Source organism: Ctenopharyngodon idella, chromosome 13, assembly GCF_019924925.1.
Source record: "Ctenopharyngodon idella isolate HZGC_01 chromosome 13, HZGC01, whole genome shotgun sequence".
Classification (NCBI taxonomy): Eukaryota; Metazoa; Chordata; class Actinopteri; order Cypriniformes; family Xenocyprididae; genus Ctenopharyngodon; species Ctenopharyngodon idella.
Genome location: NC_067232.1, coordinates 17,094,301 through 17,106,393, shown reverse-complemented (window position 1 = coordinate 17,106,393; position 12,093 = coordinate 17,094,301). Strand labels below are relative to the sequence as shown.

Genomic DNA, 12,093 nt, shown 5'->3' with positions numbered 1-12,093 from the left:
AAGTCATTGTGAGGAACTGTCACATCCAGTTAGGGCTGGAAAATATATCAAATATTCATGATATCTTGCAGGCGAGTTAAGGTAATGATTTTACTGCACATTAGATTGGCCATTAAAGAGTTATTCAACTTTTTTCAGTGCGTTTCTTGTATGACAGTGTTAAGATATGCTTTAATAGCATAGCATTAATTTAAAAATTCAGTAGCAAAAATGCCATTCGAGTTGCTAAGTTCAGTTCAGTTCCGCGAGTCAGTTCAAACATCTTGTTTCACCGAACTGATTCATACAATTACTGATTCAACGATCCGCTCACATGCATGGAAATTCATCTTTAATGTGTTAATGTGTAATTCTTTCTTTTAAAATATGTTTTGTGTATTTATGAGGTTAATATTTTGGTCAGAAAAGACACTAAGAGAAGAAATCCCCCTTCAACTCACTCTCTTCAGCCTTCTGACTCCCTCTTGTTTTCCCTCTTTCTCTCTATCTGTCTTCTCCTCTTCTAACTTGGCCACTTCTTTGGCTTTTCATCATCCATTTTTATCTCATCATATTCCATCTATTTCGCTTTCTTCTCTGTTCCCGCTCTTCTCTTATTGGTTGTGAGTGGAAGTATTTGGAAAGCTATTTCAGGGAAGGTTGCCATAGAGATGAGGAGCGGAGATACCGTGGTAACACATGAGAAAGGCAATAAAAACAGGAGCAGAAGTTTACAATTGTGTACATACAGAGAAATGTCCGACTTCTGTCTTGAAGGATTTACAGAACACCAATGTCATAACTAGTCTAAATATAATCAAGGTATCATTCTGAATTAACTAATTCAAGTGCTTTTGATTAGCACTTAAAGGGATAGTTTACCCAAAAATGAAAATTCTGTCATCATTTACTCACCCTCATGTCGTTCCAAATCCATAAGTCTTACGTTCATCTTCAGAACACAAATGAAGACCTTTTTTATTAAAATCTGAGAAATTCCTGTCCCTCCATTGACAGCTACACAACTACCACTTTGATGCTTCAAAACATTCATAAAGAGATCGTAAAACTAATCCATATAAATTTAGTCCAAATTTTCTGAAGAGACTCTAATTTCATATGATGAACAGATTTAATTTAGACTTTTATTCACATATAAACAAACATTGATCAGCGAACATAAACAGAAGTTTAACCGAACCTGACGTTTGAGAGCAAACCTCTTGCGGAGGCTCAAACGTGCTTCATAACACACGTGAATGAACCTCACTGGTTCTCACAAATCAAGCAAACATGCTTGAGCTTCAGATGTGTGCATTGATGAATGTTTATATGTGAATAAAAGACTAAATTAAATCTGTTCAGTGTATAAAGCGATTGTGTCTCTTCAGAAAATTTAGACTAAACCACTCAATTTATATGTGTTAGTTTTACGATCTCTTTATGAATGTTTTGAAGCATCAAAGTGTCAGTTGCGAAGCTGTCAATGGAGAGACAGGAATATCTTTATTTGTGTTCCGAAGATAAATGAAAGTCTTACAGGTATGGAATGAAATGACGGAGAGTAATTAATGACAGAATTTTCATTTTTGGGAGAGAGGGTTTGATACGCACTGTTTGTCTTTCAGTTCTTCTATAAAAGACATCCCACTGTTAAATTGAAGTACTCAAAAACAAAAAAACATAAAAAAAAAAAAAACAACAATTATTGTTTGTACTTGTTCTAGCACCATATTTAAGTAATTTTCTGTTCATAATGAAAAAATGTTTTTACAAATGACATCCAGTGCCTTCCATTATTACAAGCTTTTTGGGTAAATACATAATTTGTCCAATATGCGTTATTTGGAAATGAATTCTTATTAAAAGTGACATTTGAAAAGACTCAATTTTGTAATTGTAGAAGTGCATATTATGAAATATTTGAAACAACAATTACTGTGTTTCAGTTAAAGCAAAATATACATTTTGTTACATTTTAACAGTTTATTTAAATGTTAAAAAATTAATTTGTACAAATAATTTTTGATTGATTGACTATTGATTGATTGAAAGGGGTAGTGTACCCAAAATGTAACTTCTGTCAAATGAAAATTCTGTCAAAATTTCCCTCATGAACCCTCATGTCGTTCCAAACCTGTATGTATTTCTTTCTTCTGTGGAAGACAAAAGAGGATATCAAATGAACTGTATTTGTATATTTAACAGTTTATTTAAATTTATTTATTTGATTTATTTATACAATTTTTGCTTGATTGAAGGATTGATTTAGGTACTTAAGTCTGCCACATATTCAGACCCCCAAAGATGAACAATTTTGTGTAATATTCTTACAACTTGACCAGAGTTAATATGCTCTCTCATATCAAATTGGTCTGAGTTGCGCTTCCCAAAGCCAACTATGGTTTCTTGTTCCAAAGCAGCCTTGACCAACTGGTATTTGTGATGGTGTATATGGATATGAATGTCTATTGTATGTATAGTATTTTTAATATTTTTAGGTGTACCAGGTGATGTTGGAATGTTTGTTTTTTAATCTACTCCAAATTTCCCTACCAGGGACAATAAAGTATATTTCATTTTTCTTTTTCCATTTCAATATCTATTTGTCTTTTTCTCTCCTCTTGTCCTGTAGCTCTCCTTTACGCCACCATCTTCGGTAATGTGACAACCATTTTCCAGCAGATGTATGCAAACACCAACCGTTACCACGAAATGCTGAATAACGTGCGGGATTTCCTCAAGCTCTACCAGGTGCCCAAAGGCCTCAGTGAGAGAGTGATGGACTACATCGTCTCCACGTGGTCCATGTCCAAAGGCATCGACACAGAGAAGGTGAGACTGAAACAGATAGGACAGTTGCATGATTGAAGTTTTTGATATTATTCTTGGAAAATTCTACATTGGAATTCATCTGTGCACAGGTGCTCTCCATCTGCCCTAAAGACATGCGGGCGGATATCTGCGTGCACCTGAACAGGAAGGTGTTCAACGAGCACCCAGCGTTCCGATTGGCCAGTGACGGATGTTTGCGCTCATTGGCTGTGGAGTTCCAAATGATACACTCCGCCCCCGGTGACCTCATCTTCCATGCGGGTGAAAGCGTGGACCTGCTCTGCTTTGTGGTGTCAGGATCACTGGAGGTCATCCAGGATGACGAGGTCATCGCTATACTGGGTTAGTTTGGTAACTGTTTTTAAAAGCACTGATTTAAGCCGGGTTCACACTGTACAATTTTGACCATGATTTGATACATTTTGTGAATCCTAAAAGATTTACTCATATAAATGCAGCTCACAGTCATCGAATGTGTCACGGATTGATGATATAAAACCCCGGACGAGTCTTTTTGTGTGCGTCCATTTTTAACACGTCTTGACTACCGTACAGTCTGACATTAATAACTACTGAGATCCTACAGTGTGACATGGCTTACAGCGGGGATCATGTTCGTACAGTCTGACACACAACAGTCCTAAAGGACTATTATATATCATACAGCATGTACCCGGTTTAATACATGCTTGTCCATGTATTAACATCTCTCAGTATCTGTTATTTCTTGCTGTCAGAGTTTGACTTCTAGATTAGAAATGCATTCTGGTTGTCATGGTGATGAGAAACTATTTTAAAAAGCAGGAACAGTGATTTGTGACACCACAGAACAAAACCAGCATATGCTTCTCAGAGATGAAATGATATCTTTTTGACATCATTAATTTGATTTTGATTGAATCTCCAGCTATCAGACTGACTACCATTACAAACTCCATCTCACTTTCAAACTTTCAATCAGCTGCTTCACTGAAATCGCATTAGACGGTCACATTATCGCATTTTCAGTCTCCCTTGAGTCGTCACAGCAACGGAACCATACAGTGCCATTAATCATTAATCTCTAATGGCAGCTAAGTTGAGGCCTTGTCTCTCCTCCAGCTCGGCAGGAGGCCTGGACCGTACAGTGTCTCTGTGTGCCCAGGAGGGTGGTGGGTGTCTGGGCAGAGGAGGATGGGCTCCTGGGGAGCTGAGTTAGCGAGGTGTGGAGCTGTGCGACTCTACAGGAGACGAATGAGAAGAAATTAAGTCATTAGTCACATTTATCCAAAACAATTTTCGCTGGACCGTCTTCAACACGTGCGTAATAAAGGAAAAACATACCCAAGAGTCACTTGTTTACTTAAATGGATTCTTCTCCCAAAATGGAGATTCTGGCGTCATTTACTCACCATCAACATTTTCTTTCTTCTGTGGAACACAAAAGAAGATATTTCAATAAGTATCTGTCTACATTAATCTGGATACATTTGAAAACAACGTTTTCATTTAGAAACGCTCTCCGTCCACACTAGTGTTTTCAAGTGTTTTCCAACAGTTGCTCTTCCACACTGAAATATCAGATAACGTTTAAATTATCTTACTGCATATGTGTAAATGTAATAAAAGATCACTAAGATGATGCTGAGAGACCAGACATAATAAAGATCTCGCGCTATTCTTCTGGGATGATCATTTTATTAGCGAAATATCCCACAACTTACTGTACTGGTGCGTCCAGGTCGCACTTAAAATCACTATTCCATGCAATTTCTCTCATGTTTTTCCACAGGACAGCAGTAGAGCGGTAGAACTATGACGTCACGTTTTAGGCCATCATGCTGGTTCCCTCGAAAAAAAAAAAAAAAAACAATAGGATTTTCTCATAGGCTTTTAGATTATCGCAAAAAAAAAAGCTCTTTCATCAACAAAAGTTTGATACTTACAGGTTTTGTCCATCAAAATAATTTTTACAGATGAACACAACTTTTATGAATTTTGAAGCCTAAATGCAGTCGCCAGAAGCAAAAAGGTATAGATAGGCTATAACCGAACTACACCACGATCACACGCCTTCACGGTTGCACGAACGTCACCACCACTAAGCTTCCGACAACTCTTTCAGTCTTGATCTAAAAACATTTTCTCTGAAAGTTTGAGTTAGAATAATTTGCAATTAGAAGCATAATGAGGCTGTAAAAGTGGACTGAGCTTACCTGTTCGGTGTAATGACGTTTAATGTCACTGACAGCCTCTGTAGTCTGATTTAGCCACTTCTTAGTAACCGTCATTTTTAAGACAGCTTTAAAAAAGTCACAGGCAGTTAAAACTGATGTATTTTATGTCATAGAATAAAACGTGAAAGTATCTTAAGCTTGTGTTAATCACGGACCTTATTTCAGCCATTTAACCAATAACCCATTAAAAAAAAAACATTGGAGCAACCGGAAGTGCTAAAATGCTAACTCGCTTCAGGGTTTTGGCCTACAAAAATGCGTCATAGTTCCACCACTCTATTTTCTGGAATCTTTGTAGCAGTGAAGATTGCACAAGTAACATTTATTTCTAAAAACGCTATGAAAATGAATAGCAGGCACAACAATGCTGGTATATAACCATAGATACCTATGGGTGCAACATACGTCACTTGACTAAACATGTGTCATTGTTTTCAAATACCTCTGTTTTCACAGTCCACACTACATCATAAAAACAGGGTTTTCAAATTTATCCACTTCAGAGAGCCTCTTCAAATGGCTTTGTTTTCGCAGGATGCCATCTCAGTGTGGATGGAAGGCCAAAACGTAGAAATAAAGTGTTTTCAAATGTATCTGGATTAATGTACTCTAGGTGTACTTTGCAACTCATTAGAGTAATTAGAGTAGAGCTTAATATCTGCTAACACTTTATCTTGACAGTCCCCAACAGACATTCTACTGACTATAAGTAACTTTGCAAGTACAGGTCAACTTATTCTACTAACCCTAACTCTAATTCTAACCTAACAGTCTATTAATAATCTAATGAGAGTTAGTTGACACGTAGTTGCAAAATTACTTATAATTATTAGAATGTCTAAAGTGAACTATCGAAAGTCATACTGGTGTGAAACAACATGACGGTGAGTAAATGATGACACATTTCACTTTTGGGTAAACTATCCCTTTAAATTTTGTTTGGTTTCAGAGCCTCATTGTCCGCTGCATATTTGCCTATTTGCATATTCCACCTACTGTAACATTCTCAACCTCTACACATACTTTAAAAGTATTATAGAATATTACAGTACAGATCATAAAGGTATGGGTTTAACTGTCCCCATGCGGCAACAGAGTGCCATGGTAACAAATGACTCCTTGGAGACCATGTTTGGTGGCTTCTGTCTGAGATAAACTGTGAATCCCCACAGCTTCTTCAGGGTACTATGACTGTCTTCAAACTCTCAGTAGAGCCCTTGACAGTCTCTGCAGACCAGGTCTGCTGCACACAGTATGTTTGAATCAAAATAAACACCCTGTCCATGTGAAACACCACTTATTTTTTGTACCATAATATTGTTTACATGAATCAATTTGGAATAAGTTAGGTAGAAATTAAGTTTTATATATGTAAAATATATATATATATATATATATATATATATATAATTGTACTAAATGCAACTTATCAGCTCTTGTGCATGCAATCTACAACTTGTTATTAGGGTTGACATGAGTGTTTTTCTTTGTTATAAAGATGACACCAGAACAATGATATTCAGCAAAAGAGGATTTTTCAGTTTTGCTTTGAAAGGTTAATTAGAGCGCATGTGTGCATGCATTCCAAGCAGCTGCTAATTGTGGTTTAATTGGTCTGGCATGTGCAGCCAATTAAATATGTTTTTTGCTACTAGAAATAAGTCTTTAATTGGCAGGACAAACACCTGTGACAGATGATCTCAGTGGTGAGATTATGCTGAGCTCAGCATCAAAAATATTATCCTGAAAACAAGAAACTTCTTTTTGAACCAGCCAAAAAGGTTTTTGATTTGCCCAGATTTCTTGTGGCAACTGCATGTTCAGCACTGCTGCGTCCTATGGAATCAGTGCAGGGTTGGCACTTGAAGGTTGAAGGTCTATTTTGGGTCTCTGGCGCCGAGGATCTGTGGAAAGTGATGGGAGAGATCAGTGTGCCATTGATCTTCGGCATCTCAAACGAGTAGAGACAGTTACACTCCTCTCTGATAATACCACATTCATCTAATGCAGCAATTATCCATGCTTTCTTACTCTCTCAATGATTCTTGGCTCTTTTACTCAGTCTCTGTCAGTTTTGAAGATAAAAGATAATTAAAGAATGATACTTAAGCCTTAAGTTTATTGACTTTCGTGCTTCACATTTATTGCCTTTCTGAATAGTTTTAATTTCCTTTTGGCCTTAAAATTTGAAGTTGGCATGAAATGGTAATCCACCCCATTTATTTTCTAAATGCATGTTATTGATCTTATTGTGAGCGATTGATCATGGTTTTTTTTTTTTTTTTTGAGGTTGTAATTTTCTTCTCTCTGGTGACGTATGCTGGACTTCTTCAAAAACCCAGTCCCTTTCTTACAATCGATTGCAAGCCCACATTCAAATCTGCCTCCATCCAGTCAACAGCTGATGAACTGAACCAAGCCCACACACTGCGATAATCCATTTCACTCAGATATACGTCACAAAATGGATGAAAAGATCTGACGCTAATTCCGTTACTTTAATCCATTCACCAGAAAATGAAAATTCAGTCATTTACTTGCCCTCATGTTGTTCCAAACTCATTCGATTTTCTTTCTTCTGTAGAACACAAAAGATGTTTTAAAGAATGTCTGAGCTGCTCTTTTTAATTTAACAAAAGTTGGTATTTTTTTTACTTTTGCAGAAGAAAGAATGTCATGCAGATTTGTAATGACATGAGGGTGTAAATGATAACAGAATTTTGAGGGAACTATTAGTTAGTAACTATTAGTCTGTTCATCAAGCAAAGTTATTATTTGGCTCTATTCAGCTCCACTCAAGAAATAAATGCATATGAGTTCAGAATGAAAGGAAAGTGAGTAATCCAAAACTGTCATTTTTTTAGGTTAATTACCCATTTTAAGTGGAGTAAGCTAAACTTTTCCCAGTACAGTCAAGTAATTCTCCTGCTCAGGTCGGTGCCTGTCTCTCGATCTATGAAGAAAATTTTAATTGAAATGTCAGATTTGATCATTCTGCTGCTTATCCCTGCTGCGAGATGATTCATTTGATTGGCACCAATTAAAGCAGTCTGATCTCACAGTAACTCTCTGCTCTCTTAAATATCTTTATAATCTTCCCTTTGCATATTCTCTGATCCTTTTGTCCTTTTGTCTCTCAGGTAAAGGGGACGTGTTTGGTGATGTGTTTTGGAAGGAGACGACTTTGGCCCATTCATGTGCTAATGTTCGAGCGTTAACATACTGTGATCTTCACATCATAAAGAGAGAAGCCCTGTTGAAGGTGTTGGACTTTTACACAGCGTTTGCCAACTCCTTTTCCCGAAACCTCATTCTCACCTGCAACCTACGCAAAAGGGTGAGAAACATTAGCAAGTACACTTCTCGTATATCTCTTTATTTTTGATAGGGTTGTCAGTGTTTCCATAGACCAACATTTCAGACTCCTTTGTTTGTCCGTGTTCAGCTTAATTCAGTCAAATTACTTGTCCTATTTTTTCTTAATGCTGAAATATTGTGCTTTCCCATGTCAGTCAGGAGGCTCTTTATTGTTTGCCCTGTCCATTTCTGAGCTCTGTTCTTTGTTCATTTATTACAACGTTAACTCACCTGTTCTCACCTGTTCCCCATTTTGTTAATCATCATCCTTTTTGTATTTATGCCTTTAGTTCTCCTCAGTTCATTGTCTCATGTTGAAGTTATGTTAGTGGTGTTGTATGCGTTTATCTCTTGGTGTTCATTAAAGTATATCTTTATTCATTCTGCTTTACACATCATCGTCTTTGGATCATACTACACAGCCAACCTGTGACAGAACACGAGACCATAAGAAGATTTTGATCAGCAAATGCCCTGCCTAGAGCAGGAAAACAGTTCCCTCGAGGACCACACAAAGAGACTTTTTAGACCTGGTGTGCCTTACCCACTCCCCGGATCACTCCCTCTGTGTTTTTTCAAGCCAGCTTGAATGAGCGTACCATGGCACGCCTGTCCAGAGGTGGTCCTAAAGGGTCATTGGCCTAGTTTGTGGAATGGGTGCTTGTCCAAAATGACTCTGTTTACCATCTGCCTTGCTGACGAGAGCATCGCCAGCCTCACTCCAGACCCAGAGCCCAGCCAGCAGTCAGCCATGCCCACCTCGGATGGGCCAGAGCCTACCACGAAGATCGAGCCAGAGTGATTGCCATAGGCTGTGTGAGCCGGAAACAATGACCGTTGTCAAGGGCATTTTAGTGGAGTTTGTGGAAATGGTTTGGTTTGGAGCACCACCCACCCTTCCATGGCTAAGGTAGATAAGCAAAGCTGGGTGAATTATATTGTGTAATGAGCTGGATTAGGAGGCTTTTGTTGCACTTCAGTCACTGGTGTTCCCATCCAGTTCCATATTGTCTCAGTCATCACTGGATATGGAATATGATGAGCTGGATAAGGTTTTTTCTGCATTTCAGTCACCGCTGGTCCCAGCCAGTGCCATATTTTCTCAGTTATCATTGGATATGTCCAATTCGTTGCTGGTTAAGCCCAGCTCCAGTTCATCACTGGTTAAGCCCAGCTCCAATTCATAGCTGATTATGCCCAGTATTAAGTCTCCTTCATTGCGGATGGTCCCGCCCAGCCTCCTTCTCCCTCCTCAACTGCTAAAGCCATCCAGTTTCTCTACCTCATCTCCACTGTCTCCCTTCAGCCTCTCAGCTTTTCCAGAGGTTCTGCTATGCTTCACAGATCCACCAGGGGCTTCCTAGATCCCTCAGCTCCACCTCAAACCTGCAAGCCTCGGACTTCACCTTGCCCCTCTAAACCATCGGCTCCACCTTGGCTCTCCAAACCACTGGCTCCACTTTGGCTCAATGCTCTCTCAGCTCTACCATGGATTGCCATCCCTCAGGCTCTGTCGGGCTCCCTCGTCCCTCTGGCTCCACCTTGGTCTATCATCGCTCTGGCTCCACCACGGACTTCTGAGTCAGCAGCTTTGCCTCGTCCCTCCACCCTTCTGGCTCCGCCGGGCTCCTCCTTCCCTTCAGGTCAATCATTGTCCTCACTCCCACTGTCTCCGCCCTCATCTGTCAAGACAACGTGTCTAACTCTGTCATGCCCGCTCTTCAGCTCCGCTTTCAACTTCACATCCACACTCTCCACCTCAGTCAGTCGTCTCCCTGGTTCCGCCTGCCACTTCTACTAAGGCTCCACCATGGCTCCTCCCTCCAGCGTCTCCACCGTGGTCCTTCATGTTATGGCTCTGGGTCATCCTTCTGCTTCTCCTGTCTATGCTCTGGTCCTTCCTGTCTCCGCCCTGACTCCTTCCACCTTTATCTCCTCCCTGGTCGTCGTCTCAATGGTGTTTTCCTCTGCCTGCATCTCATCCTCCTCCAGAGCCACCACCCTCCCTCCCTCCTTCCCTCCTCCCTCCTCCCTCCCATTGGACTGTTTGGCAGGACGAGGATGCATGCTAAACAAGATTGTGTTTAATATCAGTCTTGTTTAGTTTCATTGTCATTATCATTGCCTGAGTTCTTGTTTGTTACTCTGGTTTGTGATTAGTCCTCACCTGTTCCCCATTCTGTTAATCATCATTCTCTTTGTATTTATGCCTTTTAGCTCTCCTCGGTTCATTGTCTTGTGTTGAAGTTATGTTAGTAGTGTTGTATGCGTTTATCTCTTGGCTTTCATTAAAGTATATCTTTATTCATTCTGCGTCACACATCATTCTTTGAATCATACTACACAGCCAAACCGTGACAATGTTCACCTAAAAATGAAAATTCTGTTATTTGGCCCTCATGTCGTTCCAAACATGTAGACTATGACTTCTTTGTTTTGTGTGTGTCTGAGCTGCTCTTTTTTATACTATGAAAGTGGATGGATATTTTTACTGGGAAAAATGCAATATAAGTGTTATCATCAAAGTAGTCCACAAGTTTCTTTATAAGTGATTAGATAAGAGCCATGCGGAGGGGAAAGATCAATTTTGATCCGTTGAGACTTGGAATTTATGGGGGGGGGGGGGGGGAATCATCATGTGTAAACAAAAATAAATTATATGAGGGTAAATAATTAGGTTAACTAACCCTTTAAGCTGTTAGAGCTCTGATTGGATATAAGCCAGAATTGCCATCAATTCCCCTAATCTTATTGGATACAGTACAAAGTATGAAGATGTGTCATGGCCATCATGGAATTATGGTTAGAACTGGGTCAGTAGTGTCAAGGAGGGAAAACCCATGGAAAACATCTTTCAGTATGTTGGTGTGTATCTTTGAGCTAAGATTTTCACTCTCTCTTCCTTCCTCTTTCTTTCTCATGTTCAGTCCTTTTCCCTCTACTGTTCAACTGTTATCTTTTTTTCTTCTCGTTGTTACTCAGTCTTCATTTCCACTTTTGTTTCCTTTATCACCAGCCTTGAATTTGACTATAAGCTCATTATTTGCTGCTTCCCTCGATATTTTCTAAACAATTACTAACCCACACACACTCATTCTCTCACACACACACAAAAAACACACACACACACACATTTAAACCTACAAACAACATTTTTAGGCTAATGGCCAGATATGAATAAATCAAAACACACAGAAAAAGCTCTTCTCATACATACTTACCCTTTATCACTTTCTCTCTCTCTCTCCCTCTTTCCCTAATGTTATTCCTTTTTTCCACCCTGATTGTTCCCAGCCTGCTTTTACCCTGTCAAAGAGTCTTACATTTATGCTGAAGCAAAACAAAAATTCACATCAGCACTGTTTTAAACAGTTTCAATATATTTTAGATTTTTTAAATGTTATTCTTAGTCTTTTCTCTACTGTATAAATAGTGAATAGAGGACAGACAAATTTAGGGAATAGGAAATGAAGTGAAAAGGATAATTAGTGGAATATGATCAGGATCATTCATGCAAGCTTGAGTTCATGATCACCATGACTCAACAGCCAAAAAGTTTTTAATGGTTAATGAGAAAAATTTAATAATTCTCTTCATTTAACAGCAATTAATCCTTATAGTATATATGATATCGAAACAAAACGGCAGCATAGTGAATTCAGATGTCTTCTGTGGTCAAATGAAAGACCAGTCTTGTTTAGTGTCT

The 12,093-nt window shown here is 38.9% G+C and overlaps 1 protein-coding gene across 2 annotated transcripts in view; it reads left to right on the top strand.

The window, feature by feature from the left end:
- kcnh5b (potassium voltage-gated channel, subfamily H (eag-related), member 5b) overlaps nucleotides 1-12,093 on the top strand; it is a 45,417-nt gene that overhangs the window by 21,087 nt on the left and 12,237 nt on the right. Inside the window, exons 8-11 of one of the 2 annotated variants that reach the window (XM_051918089.1) lie at nucleotides 2,615-2,814; nucleotides 2,904-3,156; nucleotides 8,171-8,367; nucleotides 8,810-10,695. In XM_051918089.1, coding sequence (XP_051774049.1) covers nucleotides 2,615-2,814; nucleotides 2,904-3,156; nucleotides 8,171-8,367; nucleotides 8,810-8,869 — 710 coding nt within the window. In that variant the 3' untranslated portion in view covers nucleotides 8,870-10,695. Of the gene's footprint in view, nucleotides 1-2,614; nucleotides 2,815-2,903; nucleotides 3,157-8,170; nucleotides 8,368-8,809; nucleotides 10,696-12,093 lie in introns of those variants that run through there. The other variant, XM_051918088.1, reaches the window with a different exon arrangement.